This window comes from Cyprinus carpio, chromosome B13, assembly GCF_018340385.1.
Source record: "Cyprinus carpio isolate SPL01 chromosome B13, ASM1834038v1, whole genome shotgun sequence".
NCBI classification, from domain to species: Eukaryota; Metazoa; Chordata; class Actinopteri; order Cypriniformes; family Cyprinidae; genus Cyprinus; species Cyprinus carpio.
In genome coordinates, this window is record NC_056609.1 from 15,903,081 (window position 1) to 15,919,315 (window position 16,235).

Below are 16,235 nucleotides of genomic sequence, written 5' to 3' on the forward strand. Positions count from 1 at the left end.
CATAATATCCCCCCATAAAGAAAGATCCCGTGTGGGGAGAGGGTTGGACCCCCTTTGTCGAATGAGGGACAGAAGATAGAACCAGATCGTCTTTAGAAGATGCAGCCACCTGAAGCCTTCTTTCCAAGATCCTGGCTGGCATTACACAACAGTGCGCGGCCTGAGCGTGCTTAACACCCATGCACGCGATACACATCGGATGCGAATCCCTGCCCGAGATCATAAATCCTCAAGGTGCCGGACACGAGCGCGAAGGGACATCCTTCCCTTTCTCCGCTGCGATCTTGGACCCGAAATGGTGAGTAGAATAATCTTAGCTCGCCTTAATGCGTTAGCTAGTAAAAACTCAATAACGAGCAGAGAATCCACAACAGATTTTAACTGCAGTGCGTTTGGCAACATCTACCTTGACGGTTCGTTTGTGAACTGAAGCAGCACAGAACAGGTGCTGAAGGAAAGTCTTCATGGGGAAGAGAACAAGAATGCTGTTTTCAGGGATCACAGTCATATATATAGGAAGAGGGGGTGGGCTCCTTGTCATTAGCTGTGATTGGTCCGTCCTTCGGACATACGTGGTGTAATTGGTGCTTCCATAGTCTATTATGCCTGGGGCGTTTCCCATACCGAGAGATTGTTTTAAAGAGAACGAGGCATTGTAAGCTCCATATATGGTTATTTCAGAGAGGACACAGGGTGGAGATGCACGCAGGCACAATCTTTCCCTGACTGGGATTTATAAAGGGATTTTTGCGTAGGTTCTGGCGTATGCATGGTTTTATAAATCAGGGCCTGTATTCACAAAACATCTTAAGGCTAAAAAGCAGCTCATAACTCACCAATTTTCTTCTTAAAAATAATGGACGTATCAGTCCTAAATTAAGGACTCATAAATTTTTGCTTTAAGAGTGTTTCACAAAGCGTTTTATTACTAAAAACTTTAACTGCTATGTAGCAGAACTCTTAGAGGTTAGATAAAATGTTTTGTGAATACGGGCCCTGGATTGTTGATTTCAGCGCATACATTTGAATGATGTTATTTTTTTAAAGCTCACTCATGTAAAAACAAACCGCAAATAAATGACAACAGTAAAGCAAAAACTGGGCACTTGTTATCCTTTAAGATTTTATTTCGGGGACAGACAGGTTTCCAACTCACTTCGATCAATAGGCTAAATTTACATGACCTTCATAGTCACTTCTGATGCATTAAAAAAAAAAAAAACATTTGGATGCAGACCCCTGTGTGAACTGGTTTGATGACTTAATTAAAAAGAATGGAGTAATTTACTCACAAATTAAATATCACTAATGCTTGAAAGATTAGATCCAATACCATTATCTAGATGAAATGTTTAAGAGCCGACTGTAACTGGAAAAATATACTCTCTAAAAATATATTCACCATCACTTTGCTATGAACACGACGTGACACGCACATGCCAATGATGCATGTACAGCATATCCCTCAAAATCTGTCCCAACAGCTCATGTATAAATCACCACGATAGGTGTTTGAAAGATGGATATTTAGCACCTCTCAATAATCACATTGATATTTTTAATAAAAAAAAAAAAAAAAAAAAAAGTATAGCTGTAAGTATAAACTTGCATTTTTATTTGACATCAGCAGATAAACAAAACTATGGCTGGATATGTAAAGTTTTTCAAAATGTACAAATGACTGTAGCTACTGACTACTCAATCAGTTCTCCAAACACTCTTTATGTCTTTTCCATCGGGGCACTCAATGGCTTTGTACACTGACATTTCCATGAGTAATGTAGTGTGAGTAAAAAAAAAAAAAAAAGAGAATACATTTGTTTTAGAGTGAAATCAAAAACAGTTTCAAAATGAAAAGGTCCAAATAAACATTTAATCCACAAACCACTTAAAATATGCAAGAGCACATTTGCAACGATGAAAAATTTTTAACAACCCTTTTTGATTGGAAACATTATGAAGGATGACATGCAAAGGATGCAACAAAATTCCAGCATTTCTCTGTGGTGTCTAACAATTTAGACAGTATGAAATGTAATTGCAGCAGAGATGATATTTAGCAATCAATAGCAACAAATCATCTCAGAATTTTACAAAACTAATTAGGATCACAAAACTAAGTGGCCCTCTTTTACTACTAAGCCAGTGTGTTAATCAGAACTGGGCTGACAAGTAGAATACATGTGCCCAATATAATTACACAAACTGCCCTAGTTTTATAAAGCTTCTAGTCCAAAACCTCTTTAAATATTTTATATATAGACAAATACTTTTTTAAAGACAGAATTCATTTAACATGAGTACTTAAAGAACAAACAAAAACAAAAAAGAGAAGATGGCTAAATAAGTTAAACAGAAGTGTTTTACAACGTTTAAGTGGATTGCAAATACAGTGTGGCTAGGTGCAATTACATTTCTTGACCTTTTTTTAATCTGACCCCATTGCCTATATTAACTGTTACTATGAACTCAGATTCACCAGCTAGCATGCATGAGGAAGCTCTTTAAAATGTGTTTAGGTCTATGTGTTTCCACTCTATGATGTGGAACAGAGAGGATACCAGTGAGTGCACTTTTAAAAACATTTCTTCATCTTGGGAGGCGTGCAACCTTGAAGATGTGCTATATTACTTACATTATTGTATCCAGTGCTTTCTAAAAAGTGTCCTTGTATATTAACAGATTGCTTGCTGTAGATGGCAGGGAGGACAGAGCCAAATCAGGCACAGTTTATCACCATACGCTGTGAGGGGTGACCATGTGAACAGCGATCTGCATGTATGTTCGGTTGAAGATGTTCTCCTCTCCTGCGACTGGTCACTGAGAGGTACGTGTGTCCCTGGCTGGTTGCTCTCCAGACCCTGCTCACATTTCCGGCTGCTCAGCAGAGAGACTCGGCCGAGGCTCAGGTGACTCGTAGCGCTGATGGAAGTTCCGTTTCCGCAGTTTCTCGGGTGCCTTCCTCCACAAAACTATTTCCTACAAAAAATACGAATCATTCTATTCACCTTGCTGGACCAACAACAGACACTGAAAGTGTACAATTTTTATATCATTCTTATAGATCAAAATTAATTTTATACTGTAAATCTGATTACTACTGTACCTGCTGTTTGAAGTATCTCCTATCTTCTTCATCCACAAGCACCAAGTTCAAAAAGTACCTCACAGAGAATTTCTTGTTTACATCTCTCATTGTGGCTGTAAGGTCATAACCAGCCAGGAAAAGACGAATAGGAATGGATTCACCTAGAAATACATGTTTAGCCCAATAGGGAGACAAAGTCAGTAAACTTGCAATTTATTTTATTCTACTTCAGTAACTCTGCACTGAACTGAATGTGATGATTAATGAATGGTTTACACAGAAATTTGTTCTGTTCGTGATTAATGAATGAGGCCCATTATTTATGTGCATTAGTACTCTGTGCCTTATGTAGTAGTAACCTTTTTAAAAGACTCATCTACATTTATATCATTACAAAAAGATACAGAAAATGGACTGGAGCAGCTGCTCACCTTTCACTGGTGCTCCATCCATAATCTCATATTTGGCCACAGTCTCGGTCTCAGTAGTTGTGCTCGGCCCTAGATAGGCATGTCACATGATGCACTTCATAAATCTCACATTATTCAGCACCAAATGAGAAACTAATTAAGTGCTTGAGGATACAAGGTGAAAAAAGTTATATAAAATGGCTATTCCAATGAATTACAAACATACTATTGTTCAAAAGTTTGGGGGCAAATTTTTTTTATTCATTTTTTAAAATTAAATTGTAATATTACATTTTTTATTATGTTATTAAAGATTTATATTTTAAAAAATTGTTTTGAGCTTTCTATTCATCAAAGAATTCTGAAAAAAATGCACCCTTGTTTCCACAAAAATATTAAGCAGCACAACTGTTATTAACATTAACATTTTAACATTTATTAAACACTAAATCAGCATGATTTTAGAATGATTTCTGATGAATCATGTGACACTGGCCACTGAAGATTCACAGGAATAAATTACATTTTAAAATGTATTAACAGAATTTTATATATATATATATATATATATATATATATATATATATATATATATATATATATATATATATATATATATATATATATATATATATATATATATATATATATATATAAAATGTAATACTTCACTGCTTTTATAACATTGTTTTACTGTATTTAATGCAGCCTTGGTGAGCAAAAATGTTTAAAATAATTCAAAACATTTTACCAAACCCAAATTTTTGAACAGTAGTGTATATGAAGAAATTTGTTTAAAATAAATAAAAAGCAAAAGAAACTTGACTACAATACATGTTCTTTAATAATAACCTTTAAAAGTCATTCTTCAATCATATGCACATATACGTGTATAAAACTTAACACAAAAGGAGATCATACCAATTCCCGTCATTTCTTTCTTGATCAACTGAAGCTCCATGTGTTGGATTTTAATCCGTACAAGTAAGAAGTAGATTTTACCCACAATTACATCTTTGAGGTGATACCTGATAGGCAAGAAGACCTCTCTTAGCTCAAAATCAATTAGACTACTACGTTCAAACCAATCAATCCATACATACTCAGAATTACTCAGCAGCTCACTTCATGTAACTAGGATTAAATCAACAGTCAAGTTCTAAGTGCACTTACTTGGACTTATTGTATTCAAACTCTATATGTAGGCAGTCTTCAATGCCCACTTCCATTTTGATAGGGTTGTTGACGTCAGGGTAGGTGGCCAGCTGATGCACAATGAGGTCATACTCCTTCACCAAATCAGACAGCCTCCTCACAACTGTAACTTTAAGGAAATACCTGCAGAGACATGAAAAACACATATCCTTGTCTGACTTATCAAAAAAGATAAACAGTGTAAGCCAAGACAAATTTGAAAAGCTAACTGTGTGTTAAAGCAGCAGTCAAAAGACAAATTCTGTCATTTTTCTCATTAATGATAAGCCAGGATAATAATAATATTAATAATAAAAAAAAAATTAAAGTCTTCACTAACCTCAATCGCACATTCGCTCCAAAATAAGACTCATATGGCTTTTCCACCTGCATGAACTCAAAGTCATAGCTGCGGTTCTGTGTCAGCTCTCCGGGTAGAGCAAGCTCCTTAACAAGGTTTACAAACTCATGAGTGTTGCTTTTATCACTGAAGAGCTCTGCATGAAGGGAAACACACAAACACACACACTTATGCAGTGGCTAGACAGAAGAAAATAATACATTGCATGCAGCAATCTTGAGATTGCTGAGACAATCAGAATCACTAATGATACCTAAAAATTTCAGTTTCCAGTAATTGCAAGTAACACATTGAATTAAATGTAACATTTTGTAGAAAAACAGAAATGGAATTTTCTTGTAAAATTTCCAATAACCTTTGTTTTATTTACAACTTTAAAAAAAAAATCATTTTCCCAGTGTGGGAAATAAAAGACCTTAATAATGAATTCAACTGGGGCACCATAACAGATGCCTCCCTCACAGAAATGTGTAAAGTAGTCTAGCTCCCTTTCCATGTGACAACCACATGCTCTCTATCCTAAGCTCTCAGCACAGTAGAACAGTGATACTGAAGCTGGTTTACTGCATGAATGCCTTGAGAAAAGAGAATAAGTGAATGTGTTGAGTTAACTCACCGATCTGTCCTACAAACTCAATGCGAATTCCCTGATGTTCAAGCCTTTTGCCTGTTTGTTTCACATTGATATTTACCTTGGGGTGACATAACACCATGCGTGTCAGTTGTCTTTGAAATGAAAAGACTTTAGGAAATGACTCACACAGGAGATGTCTACTTGCTCACCTTTCCTGAAACTGATTCTCCATCATAAAACAAATAATGCTTCTCCAATTTCCCATCTTCAGTCTTCAGCTCGGCTGTTTTTCTGCTTTCAGCATCGTTCAGAATGACATCGATTTCACACACTGGACCAAACAGACCTCCAAGGAAACTCTGAAAGAAAGACAATGTAATTCGGTTTTTTTTAATTCACCTTGTTCACCATGTTTAAATGATTAAACAAATCATTTAATATTTATGTCTTTAGTCCCTGGCGAGTGATGGCTAAATTTAGGCTACTTTTACATTCTATTCTATGTATTTCTTTTATATGATTGAAGTTGTGATAAAAATGGAGGTAGTGACAAATTTTTCCTCCATATTGTCAAATCAAACTAACTGATTGGATAAGTCTGATATCATTTTCCCAGAAGATCGAGTTGTGACAGTAAAAACATATTTCAGAACTATTCTTTTTCCACCTGATGAATAATAAAAAACATTGACAGCCAATCAGAATCCACCCGACCTTAAAGAGCTCAAGCATTTAAAGAGGCGGACAACATAAAAGTGAGTGACGTGACATACAGCCAAGTATGGTGACCCATACTCAGAATTCGTGCTCTGCATTTAACCCATCCAAAGTGCACACACACAGCAGTAAACACACACACACCCACACCGTGAACACACACCCAGAGCAGTGGGCAGCCATTCATGTTGCGGCGCCCAGGCAGCAGTTGGGGGTTCGGTGCCTTGCTCAAGGGCACCTCAGTCGTGGTATTGCTGACCCAAGACTCGAACCCACAACCTTAGGGTTAGGAGTCAAACTCTCTAAATACTAGGCCACAACATCCCCTCATATGTATGAATAATTAGCAAAAAGATCTATAACATGCATTTAGAAAACAGACAAGGTGAATTTTAATTTCATGTCAACTTCATTTCACATACTTTGAGACAAAAACACTAAAGGATTTGCTAAAGGAGGCCTTTATTCAGCCCCCAGAACCATGTGAGGCACGTTTTATTATGAATACACGCACTTTATTTGACATCTTGTGGACTGTTTAACTACAACACCCGCTGACTGCAATGATAGAGCTTGGAATAGCCAGGACAGTTTTTAATGTAACTTCGACTGAATTCGCCTCAAAGAAGAAAGTCATATTCACCTAGGATGCCTCGAGGGTGAGTAAAACACAGGCTAACTTTCATTTTTGGGTGACCTAACCCTTTAAGTATCATGTGCATTGCATTGCTCGATATGCATACGGAGAGAGGAAGCGCTGTAGAAACATTTACCAGTCTGTGCAAAACGGTTAACTTACAAATAGCTTCATTTTAGTGCAAAACAACATGAACTCGACATCTAGTTTGTATTCAACCTTCAACTTTACAGCTGTTTTTAAAAGACCTGGAGGACTTGCGTGGATGTAAGTTTTTAAAACAAGCTCAGAATGTACAAATGCTCCATTAGAGCTCATTTGTAAGGCCACTAGAGTCCGTTTACTGTGTTTTATCAGTGTTTATGACTGATAATGAGCAGCCTCCCCACCCAATCCTTCACGACTTCCATGGCCTACTTCAGATTGGATACACTGCAAACATGTTTGCCAGGACCGTGGGCTTTTACTCCAGAGGGAATAAGGCAGGCGGTGTAGTAAATGCAAAAAAATAACCATTAATTGAGTCTGAATTAACGCTCACCATTTCAGCTGTGTAGCTTTAGCTTGAACACAGTTCTCCTGAGTACAGCTTCCGCTGGATCCCTGTTCCTCTGAGCTGGACGGACTGGGACCGACGGGAACACAGCGAGTGAGCACTGAAACATCAATCCTAACACTGAACTTCAAAATAAAAGTTTTTTTTTTTTTTTTTTTTTTTGTAACATTGTATAAGCTTTTTGTGTGACTTAAACAATTATTATTATGGTTCACATAATTCTTATTTAGTTTGCATATATTCATGTTATAATATAAAAATACTAGAATTTGTCTTTTTCCATGCCCCAAATGTTGGTAACAGGTTGGTGACAAAAAAAATAAAAAAAAATAAAAATAAAATAAAAAATAATTCCTTTCATGCATTATTTTGTACTCTATTTGTGTCTGGTTTGATTTTTTAAATAACTGAATTATTAAATTTATTAATTACAATTTCTGATGGTCAGAACAGTTTTATGACAATTTTGTATGCCACAATTTGTATTTGTGCCTTAATTAAATTCCATTTCATTTCAATGAAATTTCATTAATTGTTTTATGTTCTTTATAATTTTTTACTTTTTACATTTTACTGAAAAGCCTTTAGTAGACTGTTGAGTGGCATGTTGCGTTGTGGTAAATTTACCCGATGTATTGTGACAACGTGCCTCACTATTGGTCACAAAAAAACCTTTAAACCTGCTCTTAGAAACCTACATGTTGTCATGTTGCAAAGTAATATTTAAAAGCACGATTTTCTTTCTTTTGTATACAAATAAAAAATTGCTAAAAATAAATGTAACACTTCTCCAAGCTTCTTCAGAATTATATTAGCAACAAAAAAAACTTTCCTTGAACTTCCCTTGTAGTTGTGAAATCACTTGTTACACAACAGATGAAACGCTGCACAACACAAACTTCTTCTGATATCAGGCCAGCTATTCAAATGAAGTGATGGTCAGAGTTGAACAAAAGGCCAGCCACACAACACTAATGGAGCTGCAGATCTCTTTGGCTGGAATAGAAGAAACTGCAGATACTGATCTGTTTGGCTCTTGAGAGAGTGGCTGTCACTTCTGATAACTACACATCTGCCGTTTGCTACCTATGTGAAATGGCCCCATGAAAGTCCAGCTTTGAATCGAGATGAAAATCTCCTTTTGCTCCTGCAAAGTTACAAGTGTTGAATCTAAAGCGAGGAAAATATTTTACTGTGTTGGTGTAACTTTGTAGGTGTAACAGAAACTGGGTGTAAATGGTTTCTGAAAGCAGTGTGTCATCTAACCACATGGCATTCTTTTGAATTTGCACATTTGCACCTTTTGAAAACAATTGTATAATGTTGCTCTACATACAGATTGATTCTAAACTTTATGTCTTTACTCTAGACGCTGAGAAACGGGTCATGAGATGCGAGTCCGGAAACACACAAGATAGAGTCAGCCAAAGTGTGATAATACACTTCTGGTAAAACAGGAAGCCTGAGTGGCTGACCTCATCTCATATTTAGAACATTTCTTCAATACAGTTCATTCCTCCTTTTTCTGGTGTAAAGTGCTTACAATAAGAGACAAATGCTTTATAGTTCAAAAGTTGTTTCTTTATTTTTGAAAGTTCAGAATATATTACAAATACAATATGGCAAAAAATATTTTTACAAAATGTACGTCTTGCTATCCAAACACTTTATTTAAGTTGCCCCTGCTGAATTTAGTAATATTTCCATTCCAAATGGATTTAAATTATTGTTTTAATACAGATCATAGGTCACACTGTGGACATAAAGAGTAAATAAAATAATAATAATATAAAAGTTTCAAAGTTGAAGAGCAAAGAAAAAGTAGATCCTTACAATGCAAACTGGAATACAATAAACTTTTGCAGAGCATGTCACTGTTTAAGAATATATCAATTATATCTGTGACCAAAAAAGCAGCATCCCGTGTGGTTCACATTGTACAAAAAAAGAAAAAGAAAAGGAAAAGAAAAAAAAAGCCCATGAGATATAATGTAGCCCTTTATGCAATAATGTTTTCCTCTTTCAAATCCTCTTTAGAAAGCCAATCTACTTTCTGAGGTGTAATATATTCAGAGTAATCAATGTCTCCACTGAACTCAGTGGACCCCTCTTCTTCATTCTTGTTGACTTCTTGCTCTGGACTTCTTATTTTTCTTGTCAACTTCTGATGCATACTGATAAAAGGAGCGAAGGGGTCTGAGTTACCTGAACCCTCTCCTGACTGCTCCTCCATCTCAGGAGTGGCTTCCTCTGTGCTAACTGGGAATCTGTTGGAAACAAAAGCACAAAGTCGTTCAGGAGCACTCCAACATCCTCTCAGCCCTTCCTGTATTTTTGTTGAGAACATAAGGAGCCCATTTCTTAACCATCTCACTTGCCTCACTACTCTAGACTTAAAAAAACAAAATGGAATATCTAAATAAATAAACGCATATTCCTTGTGACAAGCACAATAATGTAACAGGAGCATTAAAGGGACAGTTCACACATATAAAAAAGATATTTCTGTCATTTATTCACCCTCAAGTCGTTCCCAACCTGTATGACTTTCTTTCATCTGTTGAACAATAGAAGATATTTTGAAGAAACCAAACAGTTGCTGGTAACCTTTGACTTCCACAGTCTGGAAAAAATATACTATGGAAGTCACTGAGGGCCAGAAACTGTTTACCAACATTGTTGTTACCAACTGTTTACCAACCAGAAACTGGTTGCCAACATTCTTCAAAGTATCTTCTTTTGTGTTCAAAATCAATCAATCAATACAATTAAAAAAATCATGCAGTTATCGAACAACATGAGCTTGAGGAAATGATGACACAGTCTTCATTTTTGGGAGAACTCTCCGCTTAATTTATTCAGAAATATTCTATACTGTTTTCAGCATTCTAGTTACAGTGCGGAAAATATTTATTTGACCTCCTGCTGATTTTGTAAGTTTGCCCACTTACAAAGAAATGAAGGGTCTGTAACTTTTATGGTAGGTTTATTTTAACGGATAGAGACAAAAAATCCAGAAAAAAACACATTATATAAAGGTTAGAGATTGATCTGCACTTCAGTGAGTGAAATATATATTTGATCCCCTACCAAACAGCAAGAATTCTGGGTCCCACGGATTGGTTATGTGCCCATGTACATCACAGATTAGTCCTGTCACTTTAAGAAGTTACTCCTAATGTCAGCTCGTTAGATGTTTAAGACACTTGTCCACACAATCTGTATCTTCCATTATAACCTATCCCACCACCATAGGCAAGACCAAAGAGATGTCAAAGGATGTCAGAGACAAGATTGTAGATCTGCACAAGACCTGAATGGACTACAAGACCATCAGCAAGAAGATTGGTGAGAAGGAGACAACTGTTGGTGCGATTATTCAGAAATGGAAGAAATACAAAATAACCATCAATCAGCCTCGGTCTGGAGCTCCGTGCAAGATCTAGCCTCATGGGGTAAGGATGATCATGAGAAAGGTGAGGTATCAGCCCAGAACTACAGGGGAGGAGCTTGTTAATGATCTTAAGGCAGTTGGGACCAGAGTCACCAAGCAAAACATTGGTAACACACTACACCGCAATGAACTGAAATCCTGCAGCACTCGCAAGGTCCCCCTGCTCAAGAAGGCACATGCACAGGCCCATTTAAACTTTGACAAAGAACACCAAAATGATTCGGAGAAGGCTTGGGAGGTAGTTCTGTGGTCAGATGAGACCAAAATTGAGCTTTTTGGCATTAACTTGACTCGCCGTGTTTGGAGAGAGAGAAATGCTGACTATGATCCCAAGAACACCATCCCTACAGTCAAGCACAGAGGTGGAAACATTATGCTTTGGGGCTGTTTTTCTGCTAAGGGTACAGGACGACTTCACTGCGTTGAGGGCCAAATGGACGGGCCATGTACTGTAAAATCTTGGACGAGAACCTCCTTCCCTCAGCCAGAACACTGAAGATGATTCATGGATGGGTCTTCCAGCATGACAGTGACCCGAAACATACCGCCAAGGCAACAAAGGAGTGGCTCAAGAAGCAGCACATTAAGGTCACGGAGTGGCCGAGACAGACTCCAGACCTCAATCCTATAGAAAATCTGTGGAGGGAGCTGGAACGTTGACAGCCAAGAAACCTTAAGGATTTAGAGAGGATCTGTAAAGAGGAGTGGATCAAAATCCCTCCTCAGATGTGTGCAGACCTGCTGACCAACTACAAAAAACATCTTACCTCTGTGCTTGCCAACAAGGGTTTCTGCACCAAGTACTAAGTCATGTTTTGCTTGGGGATCAAATATTTATTTCACCCACAGAAATGCAAATCATTTCTAACCTTTATGTGTTTTTTCTGGATTTTTTGGTTGTTATTCTGTCTCTATCTGTTAAAATAAACCTACCATAAAAATTACAGACCCTTAATTTTTTTGTAAGTGGGCAAACTTACTAAATCAGCAGGGAATCAAATAAATATTTTCCCCACTGTATCTCATTAATCTGTGAGATATTATGTTTTCCGGCTATAAAGATCATGAACATTTTGAGGAGATACAGCTATGATGTCAATGTGACCAATGTGTGGAAGGAAGTGATTCAGCATGAGAAATGCTGAGTAGAAAAAGGCACAATCTGAACATAAATTTGAAGTAATTAAAAAAAACATTGATGTCACATTGATATCAATAAGACCACATATTGTTTGATTGGCAGAAATTATAAAATATTTTAGTGCTATATCTAGTGCCTTCTCTAGTTATATAATACACAACAATTGTAGCTGTAAAAATGAGCATTAAAATTGTATATTTGACATTATAAAACCTTGCAGAAAACATCTCTAAAGCCTTACGGGCATTTATATTGCCAAGAAAAGACATAGTATAAACGACTTTGAGCAGAAATAATCTGCATTGCCGGGAAACGATAACAGAGATTTGAATCATGTGGTAGCTAAGGCTTCACAATCAATGTCACAACATTAAAGTGACTTGGGAAATGCCCCTGACGTTCAACAACTTTAGCATATGTTGTTAAAAAAGATTCTTTTCTACCCTCCATTTTCTATATGATACTTAATAAGGAAGCAGTCAGTTCTTCCTGTAGATAGAAAAAAAGAGTCTCACAACACTTTCTGTTTTACAGACTTTGTTTACTTGCTGGTTGTTACTTTAACACTGATAGCATCTCTGATGGTGAAAACTTATCTTTTTCGATGTTAAAAAAACAACATAAAAAACTTTGTCTTTCTCTTTATTTATTTCTTCCCTTTCTAACTTGTACTTACTTGAACAATGCCTAAAACTTGGTATTACGAGCACTTCCTGTGTCTGTTTGATTCTTTAAGAAGAATTGCTTTATGTATTCCCCAATTGTAAGTCGCTTTGGAGAAAAGCATCTGCAACATGACTAAATGTAAATGTAAATGTGATGGGTTTCTTTAAAATCCCTATACGGTTATGTAAAAATTCCAGCTTCCTCTTGCAGATATTGAAATTATTACCACAATATCGATGGATGATTAAACTGTAAATTCTCCTGTGGTCCCATCCTTAATCATGATGATTTGTTGTTTTACATATTTTATATATATATAATTTTTTTTACTAATATCCATATCCAGGTATGACAGCAGGGATAGTGGTGATATGATTTTTGTTGTGTTATTAAATCTGAATCTAAATCTAATCTAATTATACTATTCATTTTTAGTGATATGCATGTATCCTGTTAGTTCTGACTTGATATAAATTCACACGTCAAAGAAATAACTGAACAGATTCTGGTTTTAAAATGAACACAACATACCATAATACAGTACTAATTCTCAATAAAAATGGATATGAATAAACAGGCAACTTACATGTGTTTTGCAGCAGAAGGCGGAAGTCGAGAGCTTTGCCCTGATAGTGGCACCAAGGGGCCCATTTCTTTGACACAGTTTGCGTACTTATCATCCGGCTTGCATTTCACCCGCATATACCTGCCTTTGAATGGGACTCCTGTGTTCAGGGATAATACAGAATGACAGATGAGAGGCTTGTCAGACATTACCACCATCCTCAAACTCCTCGGAAATTATTTTTTAAAAATGAACTGGACAGATTACTTAAATAGGCTGGTTTTTTTTATGGGATTTTTTGTTGTTGTTGTTGTTGTTATTGAAAGCACAAGGTGTATTTATTAAACAGATCTCATGTGTTTCATTGTTTTTTTTATTTTTTTTTTTTTTTTTTATGTAGGATAGCTAGGCCTGTATCTTATGTGTTATTTATTTATTGTTTGTGTGTGTGTGTGTGTGTATTTATTGTGTATTATATGAATTTCGAGGACGTATATCGTGGTATGAGACATATTTTCATTTCATGACATTTAAAACCATTTCCTGCGCTACTATCCAGCGGCGCCACAACACCGCTACTGAAGTTACTGCGCGAAGTGATCAGTGCAGTCTGATTCCCAAACTAACGACTCTAAAGAGTCGGTTCTTTTTAGTGAATCAAACCCGTGCTTCACGTTGCAGGGTAGTCCGAAATCCGAACGAATAATTCTAAAGACCCGGTTCTTTGTAGTGAATCAAGACCACATATCTCGACCAATAGGTCTATTTTTTTCTGTTGAAATAAAATGTTTCAATCGGCAACAGGCTTATTTGCAATACGATACAATTAATACATATATTTCCTCCTTAAAAGGAGGCTATTAAAATATTAGTCGATAGAACCGTTAAGGAACCGGAATCGAAGAACAAAATTCATTATGATTATACTAGGCTATTTATAATAATAATAATAAAAAAAAAAACATAATTTAGCTACTAATTAATGGCACTATTGATATAGTGAATTAATTTAAGTAAATTTGCCTATTTAGACAAGTCTTTTTTCTCCCTTTTTTTAAATCGACAAATTAAAAGCGCAAAAATAACGTCATGTAAAATGACAAGCTTTATTGTGTAGGCTACGTGACAGAGCTGGATGTATTGATTATTATTTTTTTTTTATTTTTTTTCAGAATAATTATGGATGATTTGACAGTCAACTACCGGTGTTGAAAATCAGGCTACTTAATTGTATTTTGTTTTATTAAAATATACTGTATAATAATTTATTTTGATCTGAAAACACGCAGTTAGATACACTTTCCGTAAAAAAAAAAAAAAAATTAAATTTAGCATCTATGTTTAAAATCTGATCTTAAAATGCGAAAATAATAAACTTACCCAGTCCTCTGTCCCCAAAAAGGCATATTATTGCCAGTGCCAAAATTATTCTGTGGAAAAATCTCATTCTACTGTCCCTGTCAAGCAGAAGATTAGAGAGAAAATGTCTTCAGATGAGCGTCAGTCAAGAACTTTTCCCAGTTCAGTACTATGTGAGAGACCCTGCCCCCATGTGCGTCATTGTTTCCTGAGAGCAGCCTACAGCAGCTCGGTTTGGCACGGTTTCTCAACACTAAATCCTAAAAACACCGAGTATTAGCCTTCTAATACACAAACCGAATCCAACCGTCGTTTTAAAAATACACAACATGAAGGGCAAAACAAGTCAGATTAAAACTAAACAAAAATATACCAATTAAACGCTAGACCTTTGCTAAAGTGAGTGACAAGAAAGGCTAGTGTTCTACGTACTAGACAATTTAAAGTTTTAGCTATAATAGAAGTGATGTCAGTTCATCATTTATGAGGTCCATGTTTATTGGTGAATTATTTAAAGAGTGAAATTCAGTGAATTTTTAAAATCTGTACTCCATTATAAATCATTGTGTCAGGTGCAGACTTGAGCAACAAATGCTGCAAACATTCTGCTGTATCATCCTGAAAGCCATTGGCCCATATCATATCACTATCTTTTGATACTAGCACCATAGTATTTTTACATTTTGTTGTTGTAACTTGTCTAAGATGTTGAGCAATATTAACACTCAGCCTATGATTAATGATACAGATACTGCAGAATCACCCATAAATTAACAGTATCAGGATATTTCCAGAACAAAGACATAACTCTTCTGTGGGAATGGGTTGATGTCACTCCCACTAGATTATATGAAATTATGTGAATGTGAAATTCTACGGTACAAATAACACACAACAATGGCATTTGTAACAAACACAAAAAGTGACTGCATGTAGAGGTATGTTTTTAAATGAATGTTTACTACTCAATGTGTATTACTTGTAATGTGTATTACTATCCACGTTGATGAATGACTGCCAAGAAATGCTATATACATAACAAAAATCATGTTTGTCTTTCGAAGTGAGATGAATATTTAGTATGTTGCTATAAACATGAACATTTGAATATTTTTTTTTAAATGTAAAACAGTAAAATATAGTGGAGCAGTGTTGTGCACAGTAGGCTATAAGAAAAAGTGTCAACACAGTTGATACAAAGCTGTCATAACTTGCAGGAAGTGGTTTTGTGCACACAGGAAATGACAAGGTTTCTCCCTTTATTGGCACGTAGAATGGCAAGACAGAGAGGAGTTTTCCATTACATGCATAAGCAAAAGGAAAGTGTGGGAGATTCTGTCTGGTTGATTATTCTAAGTATTACAAGTGCTTTCTGCTGAGGAGTTAGTTATGTTCCTGTTAACATTACTAATTTGGCCATACTGTAACAACCAGACTAATCACTTTTCTGGACAATTTTTAAGTATGATTACTTTAAGAACACAATTTTGGGTTTCATATACAGCATTAAATT

General features: G+C 36.0%; 2 protein-coding genes across 2 annotated transcripts; both read right to left on the bottom strand.

Annotated features, from left to right (window-relative positions):
- Nucleotides 1–1,594: 1,594 nt before the first annotated feature.
- On the bottom strand, nucleotides 1,595–7,676 carry LOC109082166 (vacuolar protein sorting-associated protein 26A-like). The gene is made up of 9 exons (XM_019097079.2): nucleotides 7,523–7,676; nucleotides 5,837–5,986; nucleotides 5,670–5,745; nucleotides 5,033–5,189; nucleotides 4,672–4,836; nucleotides 4,420–4,526; nucleotides 3,520–3,588; nucleotides 3,107–3,249; nucleotides 1,595–2,979 (listed from the first exon to the last, which is right to left on the bottom strand). The coding sequence occupies exons 1-9, from the start codon at nucleotides 7,523–7,525 to the stop codon at nucleotides 2,866–2,868; spliced, it is 984 nt and encodes a 327-aa protein (XP_018952624.1). The 5' UTR covers nucleotides 7,526–7,676; the 3' UTR covers nucleotides 1,595–2,865.
- A 1,420-nt stretch (nucleotides 7,677–9,096) lies between these two features.
- Nucleotides 9,097–14,954, bottom strand: LOC109082170 (serglycin-like). The gene is made up of 3 exons (XM_019097084.2): nucleotides 14,744–14,954; nucleotides 13,385–13,523; nucleotides 9,097–9,804 (listed from the first exon to the last, which is right to left on the bottom strand). The coding sequence occupies exons 1-3, from the start codon at nucleotides 14,808–14,810 to the stop codon at nucleotides 9,537–9,539; spliced, it is 474 nt and encodes a 157-aa protein (XP_018952629.1). The 5' UTR covers nucleotides 14,811–14,954; the 3' UTR covers nucleotides 9,097–9,536.
- Between the last annotated feature and the right edge of the window lie 1,281 nt (nucleotides 14,955–16,235).

What these genes read in the sequence shown, in the direction of transcription:
- LOC109082166 (XM_019097079.2), bottom strand. An exon ending in TTTGAATACAATAAGTCCAA is followed by an intron (nt 4,527 to 4,671) that starts GTAAGTGCACTT and finishes CTTGCCTATCAG; the next exon opens with GTATCACCTCAAAGATGTAA. An exon ending in GGATGGAGCACCAGTGAAAG is followed by an intron (nt 3,250 to 3,519) that starts GTGAGCAGCTGC and finishes ATGTATTTCTAG; the next exon opens with GTGAATCCATTCCTATTCGT.
- LOC109082170 (XM_019097084.2), bottom strand. Translation starts at nt 14,810, where the DNA reads ATGAGATTTTTCCACAGAATAATTTTGGCACTGGCAATAATATGCCTT. An exon ending in TTTTGGGGACAGAGGACTGG is followed by an intron (nt 13,524 to 14,743) that starts GTAAGTTTATTA and finishes CCCTGAACACAG; the next exon opens with GAGTCCCATTCAAAGGCAGG. An exon ending in CCTTCTGCTGCAAAACACAT is followed by an intron (nt 9,805 to 13,384) that starts GTAAGTTGCCTG and finishes TGTTTCCAACAG; the next exon opens with ATTCCCAGTTAGCACAGAGG.